Source organism: Bacidia gigantensis (genome assembly GCF_019456465.1).
Source record: "Bacidia gigantensis strain McMullin 20006 chromosome Unknown contig_134, whole genome shotgun sequence".
Lineage (NCBI taxonomy): Eukaryota > Fungi > Ascomycota > Lecanoromycetes > Lecanorales > Ramalinaceae > Bacidia > Bacidia gigantensis.
In genome coordinates, this window is record NW_025408593.1 from 1547483 (window position 1) to 1567322 (window position 19840).

General features: G+C 50.9%; 5 protein-coding genes across 5 annotated transcripts; 4 read left to right on the forward strand and 1 right to left on the reverse strand.

The window, feature by feature from the left end:
• Positions 1–1704: 1704 nt before the first annotated feature.
• Positions 1705–4625, reverse strand: KY384_002225 (uncharacterized protein; the record flags this gene model as incomplete). The annotated part of the gene is made up of 2 exons (XM_044810751.1): positions 1705–3510; positions 3906–4625. 2 exons carry the CDS (start codon positions 4623–4625, stop codon positions 1705–1707), a joined length of 2526 nt encoding a protein of 841 aa, XP_044672725.1.
• Positions 4626–4935: 310 nt separating this feature from the next.
• On the forward strand, positions 4936–6735 carry KY384_002226 (uncharacterized protein; the record flags this gene model as incomplete). The annotated part of the gene is made up of 6 exons (XM_044810752.1): positions 4936–4988; positions 5895–5965; positions 6026–6073; positions 6128–6383; positions 6446–6623; positions 6682–6735. The coding sequence occupies 6 exons, from the start codon at positions 4936–4938 to the stop codon at positions 6733–6735; spliced, it is 660 nt and encodes a 219-aa protein (XP_044672726.1).
• An 840-nt stretch (positions 6736–7575) lies between these two features.
• On the forward strand, positions 7576–9377 carry KY384_002227 (uncharacterized protein; the record flags this gene model as incomplete). The annotated part of the gene is made up of 3 exons (XM_044810753.1): positions 7576–7858; positions 8067–8816; positions 8866–9377. The coding sequence occupies 3 exons, from the start codon at positions 7576–7578 to the stop codon at positions 9375–9377; spliced, it is 1545 nt and encodes a 514-aa protein (XP_044672727.1).
• A 1826-nt stretch (positions 9378–11203) lies between these two features.
• On the forward strand, positions 11204–14789 carry KY384_002228 (uncharacterized protein; the record flags this gene model as incomplete). The annotated part of the gene is made up of 8 exons (XM_044810754.1): positions 11204–11326; positions 11460–11490; positions 11539–11602; positions 11654–11780; positions 11828–12775; positions 12829–12889; positions 13442–14169; positions 14382–14789. The coding sequence occupies 8 exons, from the start codon at positions 11204–11206 to the stop codon at positions 14787–14789; spliced, it is 2490 nt and encodes an 829-aa protein (XP_044672728.1).
• Positions 14790–16128: 1339 nt separating this feature from the next.
• KY384_002229 (uncharacterized protein) lies at positions 16129–19507 on the forward strand (the record flags this gene model as incomplete). The annotated part of the gene is made up of 2 exons (XM_044810755.1): positions 16129–16866; positions 16925–19507. 2 exons carry the CDS (start codon positions 16129–16131, stop codon positions 19505–19507), a joined length of 3321 nt encoding a protein of 1106 aa, XP_044672729.1.
• Between the last annotated feature and the right edge of the window lie 333 nt (positions 19508–19840).

A 19840-nucleotide genomic window follows, 5' to 3' on the forward strand; every position in this document is an offset into this window, starting at 1 on the left:
CGCTGTTGAACAAGGCACCGGACTGCAAGACAGCGATTCAACCAAACTTACAACGTGATAAAGGATCACTGAGGTAATTCCATGACCATGGATGCAGTTCCTAAAGCTCAGTGGAACCTTCCAGCCCGAGATATCATCAGCATCCTCGAGTCATCAAACCTGTCAAACATCTGCTACGCAACCGTAGGCAGTGTCGTGCTTCTCAAAGCCTACAATGCCATTCACAAGGACTACCAGAGCTTTCTCGCTCTCGGGCCAGGAGGCACCCCATCGACCGTCATGGGCTATCTGAAAATCTGCTACCTACGCCTATTCGCCTTGAGTGATCCCTTTCAGCCACCATCCCTGTCCCAGGCTTGCTTCCCTCTGAATGGCTACATCCAAGGCTTACCTCGAAGATCCGCTCCGAGACCAAAGACTGGCGGCATAGCTCCACACAGGCAGCTGAACCAGAAGTCCACCCCTGAGCTAGATCAAGTATTCAGGACTGCGTTGCACGCCATAGCAGACGCCCATCCCAACCTAATGCGGAAAGGCAATTCCTGCTTCGAAAAGCGTGGCCTCGCACTTTTCCTCAGCGCCTGCACTGCTTCTCCACACCGGTTCTGGAGCCATTTGAACCCCACGTGCGCTGACAGCGGCGAGATCTGTCACTTGCACGCTATGGTAGGGATTTCTTATCCAATCATCCCAACCCCCACCCCCCCTCTCTCTCTTCCCATCTCCAGTCGAAAAACCTCACTAATCTCCCCAATCCCTGTAGGATGGATCAATGCACCTGACACTCCACCCTCTCGATGCAGCAATGGTAATCGCTTCCGGCTGGGGCGAACGCCATCCCCTCGCCGGTAAGCACTCCCCACCCATCTCGACGTCCACCGAGGCATCGCACCCCAATGACTTGTAGCTGACTGCAATTCATGATTAGGTCGCAACATCCCACCCCTCCATGTCCCGCCCTATCCACATGGGAAACGGCTGCTACCTAGTGGGTTTGTGATGGTGTATACGGTAACTTTCTCTCTCCCTATCCTCCAATCATCCTCTCCCCCTATCATCCTCTCCCCCTTCCCCTCCCCGTCACCCCCTCCATCCCCTATCCCCCACCTCCCCCCATGCATCCTAACGAAACGTCCCACTGACTCCACCAACACCAACAGCCCCAAACAGAAGCCGATATCGCAACACTAATGGAGATCGTGCGCGCAGCGGCGTGGTGGGTCGGCGGGGTCGATTTGTCGGGTAAAGGGAGGGGACAATTCGTGGGTGCGGTCAAGGAGCGGGATGTGTTGTTGGTTGATGGTGCGATGGAAGGTAAGGAGGTTTGTGAGGGGGTTTGAACGAGAGAGGGAGGGGAGGGAGGGGATGTGATTAAGGGATTTGTGATGTGTGTGGAGGGGGGAGGGAAGTGCGCGAAAAGGGGAAGGGGGAGGGGATGTCAGAATGCCAACGAATGGAAGTAGATGTTGTGGAGGATGGGTTGTTTGTTATGGCGCGAAGAAGGGGGAAGGGTAAAATGGGGGGAGGAGAGAGGAGAGGTCCAGTCTGCTAAGGAGGAAGAAGTACAAGTCTTAAAAGGTATGCAAATCATCAACCGTGCTCGGAACTCACACAAAAAGAACTAGGAATTAAGAAATAAGCAACATATTGCAAATGAGGTGGGTATCTTAAAACAATTGCCATCCCACACCCTCCTTTTCCTTCTCACCCACGCAACCCAAGACTACTAGCCCTCATCCTCTTCCTCCCATTCCCATTTCCATTCCCATTACCACTCTTCCCACTCTCCGCACTACCCGCCCTCCGCCTCGCAACCTCCATCCCGCCACCCATAGCATCAAGCGGCTTCCTCCTCCTGACAAGCTGATAGCACCGATCCAGCTCCACCTCGACCGTGCATCTGATCTTCAACGAACAGACGTTCGGCCAGACACTGCGCTCGCCTTGGCGGACCCAGTATTCTAGCCTCGCATTCCCCGCTTCCTCACTTCCTCTGTTTTCATCGCTGTTTCCGTTGGTGAGGGCAATGGGGAGAGGAAGGGAAAGGGAAGTCGGTCCCGGTTTCTCCATGATCACTCGGATGAGATCTGTAGGTCGCAGATCCGGAACGAGGGTGAGGTTCGCCCCTGGCACCGCCTCGTCGATCAAGAACCGCCGGATACCAAGCGGGAGAAAGCCGAGGGCGTCGAGCTGGCTGAGGCGGTGATGCACCTCACCCGTTGCGAGCCTGAGCAGCGCGATCACGAGCCCACTCCCGCGTTTCTGCCGCGGGGAAGACGGGTGCTGTAGATCTGTGCGGAGGAAGGGGGCTAGAGACGGCCGCGCCTGGGACACAATGAAGTGGTTCACGTTGAAGAGTTCTGCTATGCGGGAGAGGGGGCTGTCCATGCCGGTCGTGCCACTGGCGGTCACGGGGTCGAGCCGGTGGGGGTGGAATGTCAGAGTCTGGGCGTGCGATTTCGACCAGGCTGTTATGGCGCCGGTTTCGTCTTTGCAGAGGAGGGTGAGGGGTTGGTGCAGGGCGAAGGTCGTGATGCTTGAGGCTTGCGCAGCGGAGGAGATGAGGACGTTGGGCGCTGTCAGGTAATTGAGGAGGTTGGGGACGCCGCCGCGGCCGGAGGTCGGAATTGTGATGTTGAGGACTCGTTTGGTGCGCGCGTAGGCTTCTTCGAAGGTTAGGTCGCCGACGTGTTCGCGGACGCAGGACTCGAGGATATCGGAGTCGAGGAGCCGACCATAGCGGATGAGGTTGATCAGGCGGTTGAGAGTGGCTTGCGTGTTGCTTTGGCGTTGTTCGGTAAGGATGCCTTGCGTTTCGTCGTCGGTGGAAAGCTTTCGTTCCTGGGCGAAGCTGGTTATGTCGATGCCTTTGCCGTTGAGGAAGTCCAGCAGCTCGTCTTCTGGGTGGATGCCGACGAGGGCAGCCACCAAGGCTCCGGTGCCGGTGCCGGTGATGATTCGAGGAAGAAGACCCCGAAGATGTAGCGCTCTTACGACTCCGAGATGGCAGTATGCAAACATACCACCTCCTTGCAAGACTAGAGTAGATCTTCCAAATGCTTGCCTTGTATCATGCAGCAAGTCCAGTTTCGCCTGACTGGTCCAACCACTTTCGTAGTTCGAAGCCGCCGGTAGAGCCGTGACATACTTAATCGCTAAGGCAACTTGCGTGATGTATTCTTCAATCAGCAACTTTGTCCCCGCGTATGCTCTGTTGAACAGCTTTGGTGCTGTAATGTTGCCCAAATTTCTGACCAAGCCTGAGCGAAGCAGGTTGACAAGACCGAGTATATCCTCATCTTCCCTAGCTTTTACGATAGCCTTGCGGCGCTCATATATCAGACGAAAGTCGTAATATTTGCTCGATGCATTTTGACGCCATAGATCAGTATTAAGGAGTTCGTCGATTTGGGAAGCTGTAATTTCCCATTCTTCGAAGGTTTGGGCATTCACGAGTTTATCAAGATGTGCCTCCAGAGGCTTTTTGTGCCAGACCCAGCCGTAGACTTTCTACTTCAGATGAGATATTGCTCGTAGGCTGGTGGACGTTTTGAGTAGACTCACGCTTTTCCAATAGCTTCCTACGTCGGCGAAAACGCCCAAGATAGAATTGAGAGGCATTGCTGAAGATGTGACAACATTTCAGCTCATTCAATCTCTACTAGCTGAGAAACGGCCGAACAATGTAAATCAAAGTACAAATAAATGACCTTTAAACTTCAAACTGAGATGATTTGGCTGAAGCGCGAATGTGACCGAGGCTATGGCTCTAATCTTATCGGCACGTGACTGTGAGCCTTGTCTACCTGATAATGCCCTAGATGTGCACGGGAATAAATCAAAACATTATGTGTACTGTCTGTGAAAGCTCCCTTATCCTCCTTTAAAAGTCATTGAGATGTTACTTGGCTCATGGTTCCTCCATTCTCGCTGCCCAGTGTAAAAGTCTCATTGCTGTTGCTCGCATCAGATGACCCCAACAACCCGTTGCCTGCATGCTGTTGGTTGCTAGCGCTTGTCCCAGTCGAATGACTCTTCTCAACGGTGATATTGATCCTGCCATATTTGCCAGTCGTAGTGGTGCCCCCGGTCCGTCCCTCAAGATACATACCCACCGCACAAGCATCGATCAAAAGTTTTACGCGATTGGTGACCACCAGCCAGGTACTTTCGTCTGTCTCGCCTATGCCAATATCGACTGTAATCAAGCAGATTTGCGTCTGAGGTATTTCACCTTTTGGCGCATGGACCTTTACTGGGAGCTCGTGATCATCTTGAACACCACCTGTATGAAATTGTCCGACTTCGTGACCCGAAGGGAGAGACATGATGGCACCTAGGCAATCCCGTGTTCTGGCCCGCTTTGTTTTATACAATTTACCTGGGAAACACTCGTAGTCTGCGTTTAGAGATTCATTGTGTATTGAGTACGGTACGGTCAACTCGGTCCTGACGGCATCGGACAGTGACGTGCCGTTAAGTATTGAATCGCCCTTGGTACTTTCAATAGCGTTGTAGCTGTTGGCTAGGCTTGGTAAAACATCGAGAGCTTCTGTGCCGTGAGATTCTCCCGCTGGATATGCTGCTATTCGATGGATAATGAGTAGAAGGCTAGTTAAGAACATTCTGCACGTTTGGAAGAGATCCATCTGTCTTACTTAGCTGCTGTCCTTCAGCACAGAGGCTGAAGAAAACGCGAGGAAAGATGCCAAACGCATTCTTAAATCTTCGTTTCGCATGAACGACGCAAGATCTCATGATAACGCGGTGGAAATCCGTGACCCACAAATGCCCGATATGTGGAGGTGGTTGTCGCGTCTGCCAAATTCTAATGCGATAAGACATCCAGCTGTAGTCTCAGACATTATCAATGCGCCTGCAGGGTTTCGACAATGATAGGGGGGAGGGGGGGGTTCCAGAATCTGCTTTGCAATCATGCAAATATTGCCCCGAGTCCTTTCTTTTATTGTTGGGAAAATTGTTATATCGTGTGTCAATGTGACCGAAATATAAGGCAAACATGGGAGCAAGACCTCAGGCACTGGATGAATTACACTGACACCGACAAGTAGCTGCACCTTTTGCTCCAGAACTTTCACTTGCAAGATTATCGTCCAATGGTTCATTGGAGGAAAAAATCACACATCAAGCGCCGCACTAACGGCAATGCAACGCATGTCTCCAACTCTGTAGAAATAATCGACGCAAATGTCCGAACAGGGTTCTGATACATTCAAGCATGTAGACGGAAAATCTCGTGTGCAGTGCAACCTTACGCGAATTTTGTTTTCAATGTTCTCCGACTAATTTGATCTAGCATGTGAAATTTGCAGGCAGCTGTGAAAGCCTCAATTGTCACTCTGTGAAGTCTCTGGAGGCTTTCGGCTGTGAGTATAAGAGGAGGAGCCTCAGATTGATGGAAAGATGATCATTGTTGATGTAAATTCATGATTCATGAACTTTGAGTCTGCCGTTTATTCAGCTGACCTATAATAACTTTGGTATGAATGTTTCATCAAAACGTCTTGAGTGGACTTCATTCAATGAGTTTCTCTCGCTAAGCTACTTTGCAAGAGAGGTTTAGACCGTCGGAGCGACTCGGGAGACAAGGACAGCGACTTATTGCTACCCAGCCTCTGAATAGGTTAATCAGTAAGGGTAGTGACTACATTCATGTGATATAGACATCGCCAATGTCTACTTTTGTGATCTCGGAGAATAATAGTTGCATAGAGCGAGAAGAAGGTAAGAATCGAAGATTGGCCGGTGGAAGATAGTAATTTCCAGGCAAAAGCTTTTCAGCCCTATAAGTCTTGGCGTCTCGCTTAGCTCTCTGCCGTCGCTCCACCAAAGCGGTCGCTTAGTATCTCTGCTACTAACAATTCTAACCTCAGCTCCTACGCTGTCTCGCTAGCTACGATGAGGTACATACACTCGGAAGAGTCATTAGCAATTCCGGACAACGGTGAGCTCCACGATTCAGCAAAGGTCTTGAAACAATGGACGAGTTGCTGACCCCGCGCAGTCAAGGTCCACATCAAGTCGAGGATAGTCACCGTTGAAGGACCTCGAGGTACGTTTGAAAAACGTTGTCAGCGCACTGGACTTATCGACTTACACCTATTAGGCAAGCTCGTCAAAGATCTATCCCACATTTCCGTCTGCTTCTCCCGTCCATCGAAATCTACCATCAACATCGAGCTCCACCATGGCGCCCGAAAGAGTGTTGCTACACTACGCACAGTCAAGACCTTAATAAATAACCTCGTGATTGGAGTCACCAAAGGCTTTAAATACAAGATGCGATACGTCTACGCCCATTTTCCTATCAATGTGAACGTGGAAAAGAATTCCGAGACTGGCTTATTCGAGGTTGACATACGGTACGCTCCAAAATTGGGGGAACAATTGCAGAATAACCAAAAAGGCTGACTATGTACTGAAGGAACTTTATTGGCGAAAAGATCGTTCGGAGAGTCACAATGTTGACAGGTGTGACAGTAGAGATATCGAAGAACCAGAAGGATGAGTTACAATTGACGGGCAACTCATTGGAGAATGTATCCCAGAGTGCGGCAGATATCCAACAGATATGCAGAGTCAGGAACAAAGATATCCGAAAGGTAGGAGCCACGCTGAGAACCTGAACCTTGGGGGAATGCTGACAAGATTCTTGCATAGTTTCTTGACGGATTATACGTATCCGAGAGGGGGAATATCGAGGAGGGTGCATAAAGGACCTCCAGACTCGGAGCGCGCGTGGTGATCCAAGATAGCCTCAAAATCAAAGCTGCATAGCGAACGGGCCTTTGCACCTGATCTACTTCGAACGTTTCTTGACCAATTTCGTTGCGGCCGAAGATCCGGAACAATTATTTGCATTTCCGACTCAGCTTTCGAATCCTTTGGTCTTAGGCTGACCCGGAGAACCTGTAGCCTGCCTTGCAACCGCAATCATGTGTATCTGTACGAATGATGAGTATTCTTTGGTAGTAGAATGAGCGTAGACACAAGACGCCAGGATGCATGACGCTAAGACTTTCGCGTGGTCATAGAGGGTTGTTAACTCGAGCTCTACTTGCCACCTGAATGCAACCGTTGATCCAGTGATAGGATCGGGGTGTGGGGGACGGGTTCGTTAGTCTTGGTCCCAAGACAGTACTAAATCGGTCGTCCTAACCTTTGGAACTTCAGCGCCTTGCCAGTCTCTGCCTAGAATCGCCGGTAATCTTATTGAACCAAAAAGCAACAATGTCCGCCCCATAGATCTTCTATCATGAGTGCCTGGTCTCGGTATATTCCATGTTAGAAAATGTCATCCAACGTCACACCCCGCTGCCCACGAGATCCTCCGCCCTGAAGCTTCGCGCTTAAGTGCCTGCCTGCATACCGGGCCGCAACACCATATCTTGAACAGGCAGGCCATGATTTAATCTCACTTGACACTCGGACGACACTTCATGTTGGTTGTGTTCGCGCCTACTTATGCTACCCTCCCCCTCCCACTCTCCTCCTCCATCACCTACAGCCTCTTCTGACAACTCTCACGAACTACGACCCTTGATCGGCCAATCCATGGAAGACCAGAAGGATATTGAACACGTTAATATAGACTCTCATCTTCCAACTGGCGGGGTTTTACCACGTCATGCAATCCTCAATGATCCCGAACTCGACAGCCTGACCTTGTACGAGAAGAAGGCCTTGCTGGTCAATCGCGAGCTCGACAGTCATGGCATGGGAAAATACCAGTGGTACATATTCTTTCTCTGCGGCTTTGGCTACCTCTTAGACCTGCTGTACGCGCAAGCATTTGGTCTGGTAGAGCCAGCGATTCAGCAGGAGTTTGGCTTTGGAGGTGCGTATTCCTCTGACCATTCAACCTCTCTTTGCCACCACTGATCGCGCCTTCAGATGCTCAGTCTGGCGACCTCTTCTCCTCCTTTTCAGCGGGCCTAACGGCTGGCGCATTTGTATGGGGTGTCTTGGTCGACATTATCGGTAACGTACTCTGGCTCCTGTCCTTTCTCCTCATCATTACGTGGTTCTAACTGCCGCACACCTAGGCCGACAATATGCATTCAACCTGACGGTCCTGATAGCTTCTGTCTTTGGCCTCGCGCTTGCGGGACCTGACACTTACAATGGCGTACTCGTACTGACAGCTTTCGTTGGCTTCGGCGTCGGAGGGAACATCCCCATTGACACGACAATCTGCCTTGAGTTCATCCCTCAAAATCGGCGCTTCCTATTGGCCTTGCTCTCGGTTTTTCAGCCAATTGGTGTAGTTCTATGCTCCGCCATAACGTACGGCCTATTGCCCAAATACTCCTGTGGAACAGACGCCAATGGGGACGATCTGAAGGCATGTAGCAAGGTGGCAAAAGGCGCCGAATGCTGTACAAAGGCGAGCAACATGGGCTGGAGATACACTCTGATCTGCCTGGGAGCGATATGTCTGGTTATTTTCTTCCTCCGATTCGTTCTCTTCACTTTCCAAGAGTCACCTAAGTTCTTACTGTACCGAGGGAAGGATGAAAAGGCTGTCCAAGTCTTACACAACGTGGCAAAATTCAACAAGAAAGAAAGCAGCATCTCACTAGAAGTATTCGATGCCTTGACCTCGGAAGACAACTCGCAAGCAAGTGCCGATACATTCGGCGGAGGCGCAAAGCAGCTGAAAGCCAATTGGCGTGAAAAAATAAGCCTTGAACTCCAGAGATACAAGATCCTTTTCAATGGTTTCAATATGGCGCGCCTGACGATCTTAGTCTGGATTACATACATGTTCGACTATTGGGGCTTTAGCATAGCTGGTAGGTCCGGTCGCTTTCTACTAGCAGCAGCTGTGCTAATATCTTCCAGGCTCCTTCCTCCCCAAGATCCTACTGAAGAAGAACAAAGACATCAAGGTCTCCACTGCTGAAACCTATCGCAACTTCATCCTTATCTACTTCCCTGGCATCTTCGGCGTGCTCCTCGGTGCCCTGATGTACACCGTGCCACGAATCGGACGTAAATGGGCCATGGTTGGTTCATCGGCTCTGATGGGCGCCTCCCTCTTCGCTTTCGCCGGTGTCAACACTCAAGCCTCTAATATTGGTCTCAACGCCATGGAATACTTCTTCCAGTCCATGTTCAACGCCGTACTGTATGGGTGGACGCCAGAAGCTTTCCCTGCGCCAATCAGGGGAACTGCATGTGGCTTGGCGAGTTTCTGGGGACGATTGTTTAGCATCGTGTCGCCACTCATTGCGGCACATCTTTACACTGAAAATGTCAACGGCCCACTGTATCTAGCAGGTGCTGGAGTGTTTGTGTGCACGGTGGCACTAATCTTGATGCCGGCAAAGAGCATGGGTGCGCAGAGCTTCTGAGAGGCCTGAAAGAAGCGCACATTCGACGAAGGTGATGACAATGAAGACGCTGGCCACAGTGACGTGGTCACGCAATAGCATGCGATGGGCGGTGGGTACACAACAGATGAATTCTTGTTGATATTGTTAGGACGATGGTACTCCTACATAGCCTTTCAGAAGCGAGCAGTATTTTCGTGCCTGTGCATCTCCATCTTGATGCGCCTTTCTCCGCGTGTGAACCTGCTTCATTCCTGCATCACAACAAGGACGCTGAGATATTTGCTCGCCCAATTCGAAGACTTGTGCGATCCAACTTCTGATTCGTAAGTGCTCGAGCGGAGAAACCAGTTTGTAACGTACAAGGCCTTGCGGGCACCACGCGACTTGTCAAAACCCTCTGAGACAAGACCGAGCAGCCGCTTCGGTTGGCTGCATATTCTACTTAGTAGTGAGCCACACCCTCACCCATTGTGCACGTGCTTCGAGGCATTCACGCAACCATGAGCTCGTCGGCTAAACAGCCTTCGGAATGAGAAAATTGTCAAGATGATATATTTCGCATACGTAGGTCCAACGATACGCAGTCTCACGGGCTGAACGCGCCGGCACACGCAAACGTCAAGTCAAGGACAAATCCAACATGCACCGAGAGTAGGCAAACGAGGCGCGATGGACGGACCAAAAGCCTAGCCCTCGCTGGCGTTAATTATTCACGCCACTTCAACGAGGAGTAACTGACCAACAGCCCTAGCTTATCTGAATGACAGCTGAGACGTTGTTGCCACTACTACCACATGTTGCGGCAACAATAATGGCTTGGGTGGGACTACTTCTCAAGCTATGTTAGCGTTTTCGCAGCCACTTTGTATTGATGTTGGCACGCATCGCTCGGTGCTCGCTAGAAGTCTGGACAGATTTGGATCTCCGACCAACTGTGAGGCTGAGATGGTACGTTCGGCATCGGCGAATCTCATTATTGACGTTTTGAATACTACGCTGGCTGGGCTGGGCAGTCTTTTACGGTGATAACATTTCGTAAAAGGGTGGAGCAAAGAAGCAGGCTAAGTATGCCTTCAGTTAGATGCCCCGCAATTCCGTCCCATCGGTCGCTGCGTGCCATCGCACGCCATTCAGCCCTTGGCTTGACTCGGCTTAACCCCAATCGTGGGGAACATCTAGGCCTAGAGATGTCGCGATGCCCTAACGAGCATATCCAATAGTCAATGCAGACTCTCTGATCCAGCAGCTTCCTCCATGCGAAATGGACGAACTTCTACATTGCCATCGAGTAAGCGATTGAGAGTGGCGTTGGAAAGTAACCCCCACCACAGTGCACGCACCAACGTTATTTCCCCGAGGTCATTCTTCAATAGTCCATACAGGCTAAGCTCTAGCCTACATCATAGCTTCCTGGCCTCCCTGCAGGCAGATTGCTGGGTTGGTCCTTTAAAGATCGGCGCATTCTCGTCGCCAACATCTTCTTTTCCTCAATTCACCCCACAGCTGCACATCAGCTCTTATATTTGAACTTGAGTCCGTCCCTCGAGGGAGCTTGGTCTTTGCTGTCAACCACGTTCTGGCCAGCCTAATTCGCTTCGAGTCCGGCCCGTATTCAAGTGACGTTTCCTTGAAGACGCGCAAAGACACCATCATAACCGATCTCGATTTGTGGTTAATGCTGAGCGAGGAACGAAGGATCGATCGTCTCATCAACACAGTGCATTTGCGCTGCATCAGGCTGATAAAATGGCGTTGAAGAACAGCCCGTCGGATTCTTCTAATGAAAAGCCCGGGGGTGGGACTATGATGCCGAGAATGGACGTCAAGGAAGCCAGGGCCGAAAGATGAGCAGGGTTGGAGGCACTCTTTCTGCGCAGACTACTTCCGACGACCACACCGATGTGGATAAGCAGATTGAGTTGGAGGCGTCCAATTCGATCAAATATAGGACGTGCTCGTGGCAGAAGGTAATCGGTCTCTCATTTCTATGTTTTCTAACAGCCCCCCATCGCACAGAAAGTTTCGATGAAATCCCCACGGCCCTGTCTCATAAAACATTTCAAAACGAAAGAATCAGGATGTCTGACAGTGATTTATTAGACTGCTGCCCTGCTCTTCTCCGAGTACATTTGTTTGGCTATCATGTCATTCCCATACTCGTACTCCATACTGGGTCTAGTTCCGGGTATTATTGTGACCGTCGCCGTTGCAGCTACCGTGCTGTACACCTCCTTAGTCTTATGGTTCGTTGAATTCCACCAAGGTTGCGAATTTAATGCTCACAAGTCGTCAAGGGAATTCTGTATGCGACATCCTGAGGTTCGAGATGTGTGTGACGTAGGCCAGATGCTCTACTGGAATTGGCGCTGGGTCTGGTACTTCACTGCGGTTATGTTCCTACTCAATAACACCTTCATTCAAGTAAAGTGGCCCCTAACAGTATTCGAGGCCTCCACTGACTTCGTCAGGGTCTTCACGTCTTGATCGGTGCGGAGTATTTAAACACCATGACAAACGGCGCGGTCTGCACAGTGGGTTACTCAGCGATAACTGCAGTGATCGCATTCTTCTGCTCATTACCGAGGACGTTCGACACCCTTTCCAAGCTCGCTACTGCCTCAGCATTCTTCACTTTCATCTCCGTTCTCCTGGCCTCCATCTTTGCCGGTATCGAGGACCACCCCGAAGGTTACAACACACCAGGTGGCGGCAAAACGGGCCTGTTGACAGGAGAACCAATCGTGCTCACCGTCGCAAAGAGCGGAACTCCCTTCGTTCAGGGAATGTTAGCTTTCCTGAACATTTCGTATACTTTCATCGGCCAAATCACGCTCCCCAGTTTCATCGCCGAGATGAAAGAACCCAAGGACTTCCCCAAGGCCTTGTGGGCAGTCACGATCGCAGAAATCATCCTGTTCAGCGTCTCAGGCGGAGTTATCTACGCCTATACTGGAACCCAATACAACACCGCTCCCGCTTTTGGCTCCCTCGGCAACGCACTTTACAAGAAGGTCTCATTCTCCTTCATGATCCCCACCTTGATCTTCTTGGGCGTTCTCTACGCTTCCGTATCCGCGCGATTCCTCTTCTTCCGGATATTCGAGGGCACGCGCCATAAGGGCAGCCACACGGTCGTTGGCTGGGCCAGCTGGGCAGGTATCTTGGCTGTGACCTGGATTTTTGCCTTCATCGTGGCAGAAGTCATCCCTTTCTTCAACGATCTGCTTGCCTTGATGAGCTCGCTCTTCGACTGCTGGTTCGGCTACGTTTTCTGGGGGACTGCGTACTTCAGGATGCGATCTGCTGACTACGGTCCTGGGTTCATGACACGTAGAGGGTTCAGGGGTATCGCGGGGGCTGTGACGAATGTGTTCATCATTGGGATTGGTATCTATATGTTGAGTGCGGGCACATATGTAAGTTCAACTGCTATGGGAGATTTGTTTTGGTTATGCTAATGCGCTCGCAGAGCACGGTGCAGAGTATCATCGATAGCTACGCTGCCGGTACCGTGAAGGGTGTTTTTACTTGTAAGAGCAACGGTGTATAAACGACGAGACGAGAGTGAATGCTTGGATCTGACGAGTGGGTTGGAAGTGGCTACATACACCTGTAAATACATAAATATAACCTTGGAATTTGCACGCGTTATGATTGGTCAATGGCACGCCTGCGCTATGACGACTCTGGTCCTCGCGGAAAACCATCCACTTTCTCCGCATCGAAACACCAAGCATTGCCCCCGACAAACCCATTGCCCATAATTCTCCCCTTCATTTCTCCACCTCCAGAACCCATGTTGGTCTCGTAATACTTGCCATGGTCACAGGCTAGCATCGATCCACCCACCATCCTCACCCCAACACACAATTCCCCGCCTCCCGTCAACAAGCACAACAACAAAATGAAATCCACAAAACTCCACCCCTCCACGCTCTCCCGACCTACACGTCTCCTCCTCTCCCATCTCACGACACCTTCTCCCTTCATACGCTCAACATGCTCAGCTCGGCCTTATACTCTCCCCACCATCACCACCCCTCGTACCCCACTTCATCCTACTCACCCCTCCCCCTCTCCAGCCCCCGCTCTTCGGCGCTACAACAGCACAGCTCCCACACCACCGACACCCTCCCCAAACGCCGACGACGCCTCCCTCCCCTCCGGCCAGCTACGGCACACAGACCTCCACGCCTTGCACGTCCAAAAGGGCGGTAAAATGGTTCCCTTCGGCGGGTACAGCATGCCCGTGCAATACAGCGATCTCAGTGTCAGCGAATCCCATAAATGGACCAGATCAGAGGGAAAATGCAGTTTATTCGACGTGGGACATATGGTGCAGCACCATTTCTCCGGCGTTGGTGCGGCGGGGTTTTTGGAACGTGTGACGCCTTCTGCATTGACGGGGTTGGCGCAGAACACGAGTACGCTGAGTTGTCTCTTGTTAGAGTATACGGGCGGTATTGTGGATGATTGTGTGGTGACGCGCCTCGGGCCAGAGCTTTTTTATGTGGTCACGAATGCGGGGTGTAGGGATAAAGATCTGACGTATTTGAAGGAGCAGTTGGCTGTGTGGAGGGGCGAGGGCGCGGGGATTGGGGGAGGCGGGAAGGTTATGGGTGCGAAAGGCGTGGGGGAGGTGAAGTGGGTGATTAGGGATGGGTGGGGATTGGTGGCGCTCCAGGGGCCGGGGAGTAAGACTGTTTTGGGGGATGTGTTGCAGAAGTTGGGGAGGGAGGGGGAGGCGGCGGGATTGGAGGAACTGTATTTTGGGCAGTGTTTGGGCATTGATGTTGGGGGGCTTTGGGAGGTAAGGGGGAGGGGGAGATTTTGGTCAGTAGGGCGGGGTATACGGGGGAGGATGGGTTTGAGATTTCGGTGCCGCCGGGATTGACGAGGGCGTTCACGGAGTTGGTGCTTGAGGTTGGTGGGGAGGAGAGGGTGCGATTGGCCGGGTTGGGGGCAAGGGATAGTTTGAGATTGGAGGCGGGGATGTGTCTATATGGGCATGATTTGAGTGAGGATGTTACGCCTGTTGAAGGGGGCTTGGGGTGGGTTGTTGCGAAGGAACGGAGAGGGACGGGGGGGTTTCATGGGCATGAAACTATTTCTAGGCAGTTACGGCCTGTGAAGGAGGGAGGTGGGGTGGAGAAGAGGAGGGTGGGCTTGGTTGTTGAGGGGGCTCCGGCGAGGGAAGGGGCGGATGTGCTAGGTGAGGGGGGAGAGGTGGTCGGGAGTGTGACGAGTGGGTGCCCGAGTCCGAGTTTGGGGAAGAACATTGCTATGGCATATGTGAAGACGGGGAGTCATAAGTCGGGCACGAAGTTGAGAGTGAAGGTTAGAGGGAAGGAGAGGCAGGCGGAGGTTGTGAAGATGCCTTTCTTGCCGAGTAAGTATTGGAAGAAAATTACGGGGACTGCTCCTGCTTGACGGAGAGGCGGTGTGTTTAGAAGGTTTTACGTGCAACACGAAGGGAGGTCTGGTTTATGACATGATGATCCTTGGTCACCTGGAAATAGAGATAGATCTATTAAATTTCAATACTCAAGACTCCGACAGTTACACAACTATAAGTACCCCTAAAAAGGGCCTTATTACAGCGAAAAGATATTATTCTATTGATATTCTTAGGTAACTATTGTCAAATGACTTGAAGCCATCGATTTATTAAGTATAAATCCCGAGATGGCTCTCCATACGTGCTCTCAACCTAATTAATCATGCCCGAAATTACATTCTTTCCATTCATCATTCAAATCCTCAACGCCTGCAAACGGATGAGGGGCGTAGGAGTTTGGATAGCGACCTAAAACCATCGAAGCAGCTATATTATGTCCTTTGAAGCCACAGTCAGCTTTGTTCTGGAAAGAAGCCGCTTCTCTTTGCCGATATTTTTATTTGGTAAATACTTTGGCGTAGAACGGCTCCCAAGTTGTGTCCAATACGACAGAATGTCCGTTGACGCATACGCAACCGAGAGCAATACGATTGTCTAGATAGCAGCGAAAGACGTCATTGTAAAGTCAATAATTGAAAAGGATGTAAAGATGATATAAGAATGGTCGCAAGCAAGGGACTAGTCAGGACGGGAATTTATGCAAGGGGATGGGAGGACCAATGACTCTCTCGACATATTGAAGATATCACAGACGCATGTGCTGAAAAAATCACTACAATGAGGGTATGGTTTCATACTGTACCGCTTGCCAAATAACGTGAAAGGGCCAGGACTTGACGTCTTTGAGCCAGCCATTCTCGTTGATTTGTGAACAAGGAGGCATGAGCATTTTTACAATCTTATACATTGAGTAAGCACCTATATCGAATAAGCCAAACAGAAGTTGTCGGTCGAGGGTTGGTGTGTTTGAAGGTTGCCGCGCCAAATTATAGGCGCTAATTGGGGGTAAGGCGGCCTTATACAGCCCGCCTGTAGGCAGCTTTCCCGGGCAACCCCCCCAAAACGCCCCCTAAAATTGGATTTGGCGCGGCAACCTTCAAACACACCAACCCTCGGGTGCTCGACTGAGGATTTGTGCGGCTTAGGCTGTACTGCTTGCCGTAGTCGGGAAAAAGCAAAGCCGGCTAGTCTGGCCGCACAAACCCCACATGCCTGGAGATAGGGGCAGGCCGGCTTACAAGGCGCGTCCCGGGGGAGGGAATCCCTACAGCTGCCCCTAAGGGCGATCGCGCTCAGACTGGCCGACCCTCGGCTTGGCATGATTTTCATCAAGAATCTAAATATTGGGGGCATAGTCACATAATCAACGAGATGCCTTCTAAGGGCAAAGTTAGTGATGGGAATGGCGTTGCTAAATCGCAAGAACCTCAGTTCGATTCAAATGCTCTACTCCAATTGACCCAGAAAATCCAAGATGGCTTCAGTAAAAAAGCTACAAAGGGCGCGAAAGGTGCGCAACCTTTGCACGAGAAAAAGCCCAAGCTAAAGAATCAAAATCGATCAACCGAACGCGGGGGCTCGATAGCCAAGTATGGAGGTGATAAGCAAACTCGAGAGACACAGAAAATTGGAGAACATGCAAAGAAGCCCCAAGGGAAGAAAAGATTGCGGAACGGGGAAGAGAAGGAGTCGCAGGATTCGTTGGCTGCAAACAAGCAAAGAGCAAAAGAACATAAAGGGGACAAAAGAGTGCATGATCAAGCTGCTGTAAAGCCAGACCTTCGAGCTTTGGTTGAAGAACTTGGCGGCTCGGAGGACGACTATAAGCTTGTTGCGAATGTCGAGTCAGAGTCAGAGCATGAACTTACAACTTCAGGAGAAGCAGACGGGAAACTTGCAAATGATCTCAAGAAGTTCATGAGCAGCCTTGGTCTCGAGAAAGCAAAGCGAGAAGCCTCAGAGGAAACAGTAGAGACTGACGACTACGACGAAGAGAATGTTGAAGAAGATGGTCAGAGGCAGATCAATGGTGCTCATACTCCCACTCAGCCCATCACAAAGCAATCCAAGACGACAATTAAGTCTCCCAGCAACGACCATGCTAAGCTAGTAAGGCCCCTACACATGAGATGCGTGACCAAAACCGTGTCACTGACTGCATCAATAGATATTGCAACCCTTATCTGAATGGCATGCGGCAGGGCTGGCTCCAATAGAACAGCAATCGGAAAGTCGGAGCTCAGTGCACAAAGACACAGTAGAACGGCTACATACTCACGCAAAATCTTTACTTGAAAAAGAAAACCAAATGTTTGCAGATTCACAGCGCTCAGCATCATCTTCGCATCAATTCTACACGACCATTATGGCAACAGGGACGCTTTCAGACAAGATCAGCGCGCTGACACTATCAGTGCAAGAGTCACCCGTGCATAACATGAAAGCTCTCGAGAATCTGCTTGGACTCGCACGAAAACGAAGCCGAGCTCAAGCTGTAGATGTCCTTGTTGCCCTGAAGGATCTTTTTGGACTAGGAAATCTACTACCTTCCGATCGAAAACTGCATGCTTTTGGAGCCAACCCCTGCTTGCACGCTGTTTTAGCTTCTCATGAAGTTCAATGGACAGATAAGAAGCAACTGCCGCGACCACTGACTGAAGCACATCTCCTATTATGGGCCTTCGAAGACTGGTTGAAATCTATGTTTTTCCAAATGCTTCAGATTCTCGAAAGTTGGTGCAATGATGAGGTAGTCTTCGCACGTAGTAAGTCAGTCGACTGCGTGTACTCTCTTCTCAAAGAGAAGCCGGAACAGGAAGCAAATCTGCTACGTTTACTGGTGAACAAGCTAGGTGATTCCGACAAGAAAGTCGCTTCGAAGGCTTCTTTCAACATCTTGCAGCTTCAGACAACACACCCCTTTATGAAGCCGATCATTATCGCTGCAATCGAGTCAGACCTGCTATTTCGTCCTGGTCAGAGTCTTCATGCTCGATACTATGCAGTTATCACCCTCAATCAGACTGTATTAAGTAATAAGGAGGAGAATGTTGCCAAGAAGCTCATCGACATCTACTTTGCTCTGTTCATGAAGCTTTTGAATGATCCTCTGGAGCCTGTCTCCAAGGCCAAAGAGGTCAAAGTAGCCAGTAGCGTCAAGATCAATAGCAAAGGAGAAGTGCAAGGAGGTGGAGGAGCACCAGGCAAAAATGCCCTCAAGAAACAAGCCCAAAATAGCAAGTCCACGGCTGCTGCAGAAGAATTGCGCGAGAAAATGCTCTCTGCTGTCCTCACTGGAGTCAACCGCGCCATTCCCTACACCAATACGAATAATGATTCATTCGAGAAACATGTCGACACTCTCTTCCGAATCACCCATTCCTCCAACTTCAACACAAGCATCCAAGCTCTTCTACTAATCCAACAACTCCAAGGCGCCACCCAAAGCTTCAGCGACCGATTCTACCGAACCCTTTACGAATCCCTTCTCGACCCTCGTCTCCTCACATCCTCGAAACAAGCTATGTACCTCAATCTCCTCTACCGCTCTCTGCGCTCCGACCTAGATGTCAAACGCATCAAGGCCTTCGCAAAGCGTCTCCTCCAAGTAATCTCCATGCACCAACCTTCCTTTACCTGCGGCGCAATCTACCTCCTCCGCGAACTCGAGACCGTCTTCCCCAGCCTCTCGAATTTCGTCTCGCAGCCCGAAGAAAACCTCGATGACGACGAAGAAGTATTCCGCGACGTGCCAGACCCCCTCTCTACCACCCAACCACCCAGCAAAGACGCTCTGTTAACCCCCGCAGCACACCAACGCCCCTCCTATGACGGCCGCAAACGCGACCCTGTCCATGCCTCTGCCTCCGCCTCCACCTGCTGGGAATTACACCCCCTCCTTCACCACTTTCACCCCTCCGTCTCCCTTTTCTCCACTCGCCTGCTGACCCCCAGTATCCCCATGCCGCCGAAACCGGACTTAGGCGCCAATACCCTCATCCATTTTCTGGATCGTTTCGTGTACAAAAATCCAAAAGCCGCCACTAAACAGACGCCTCTGAAAGGCCAATCGGTAATGCAGCCATCAGCTGGCGGTGCTAAAGGCAGTATTCTCGTTACTTCTTCTAAGGTGGGGGCGGTGAAAGGAGTGGGGCAGAATTTTACGGACGAAAAGTTCTGGAAAAGCGAGGAGGGAGGGGTTAGGGAGGATGAAGTCTTTTTTCATCGCTACTTCTCTACCGTGCAGGCGAAGAAAGAGAGGGCGAAGAACAAGAAAGCAAGAAAGGAGGAAACCAAACGTAGGAGGGATCGCGCTGATAGCGAGGGTAGTGCGGAGGATGACAGTGGTGGGGAGGAGGAGATATGGAAAGCTCTTGTCGGAAGCAGGCCGGAGATCGGTGGCGACGATGATGTTGATGGCGAGGACGACGACGAGATCAGTGAGTTAGAGGATTATGACGATTCCGAAGGCTCTATTGGCGATGCAGGGGTCGAATTCCATGACAGCGACGCAGAGGAGAACGTCGACGGGCAGGGTAGTGCAGATGCCATGGATCTCGATGACAACTCTGAGGGCGCGCTCTTCGATAGTAAGGATGAATTGCCTGACCTACCTTCTGCTATGCCTTCAGATGCGGGCGAGAGTAAGGGCAAAGGCAGGAAAAGACGCAAATGGCTCAAAGACTTGCCTACTTTCGCCAGCGTGGAGGAATATGGGGATATGCTTGGCGGGGATGAGGAGGAGGGATAGGTAGCGCAACTAGAGTAGTGCCTTTCCCTTACCTCTGCCCTATATACCAATCAAATTGCTTTGCAACTGCCCTCGAATTTGCTTCTGCCGGGGATTGCGGGCACTGCGTAGCTTTCACTGCTGAAATATAGGTGTGTGGGCGAGAGAATGAGAGTAAGGGATAGGATAGGATAGGATAGGAGGGGAGGGGAGGGGATGGGGTAACAAGGAGGTAATTATTCATTAAATTATGATTACGCCAGTCTATAGTATCCACACCTACACCCATGCCTATACCAGCCCACTTTCCACACCAGGAGTACAGATTATTGGTATATGGCTCCAATAGCAGAT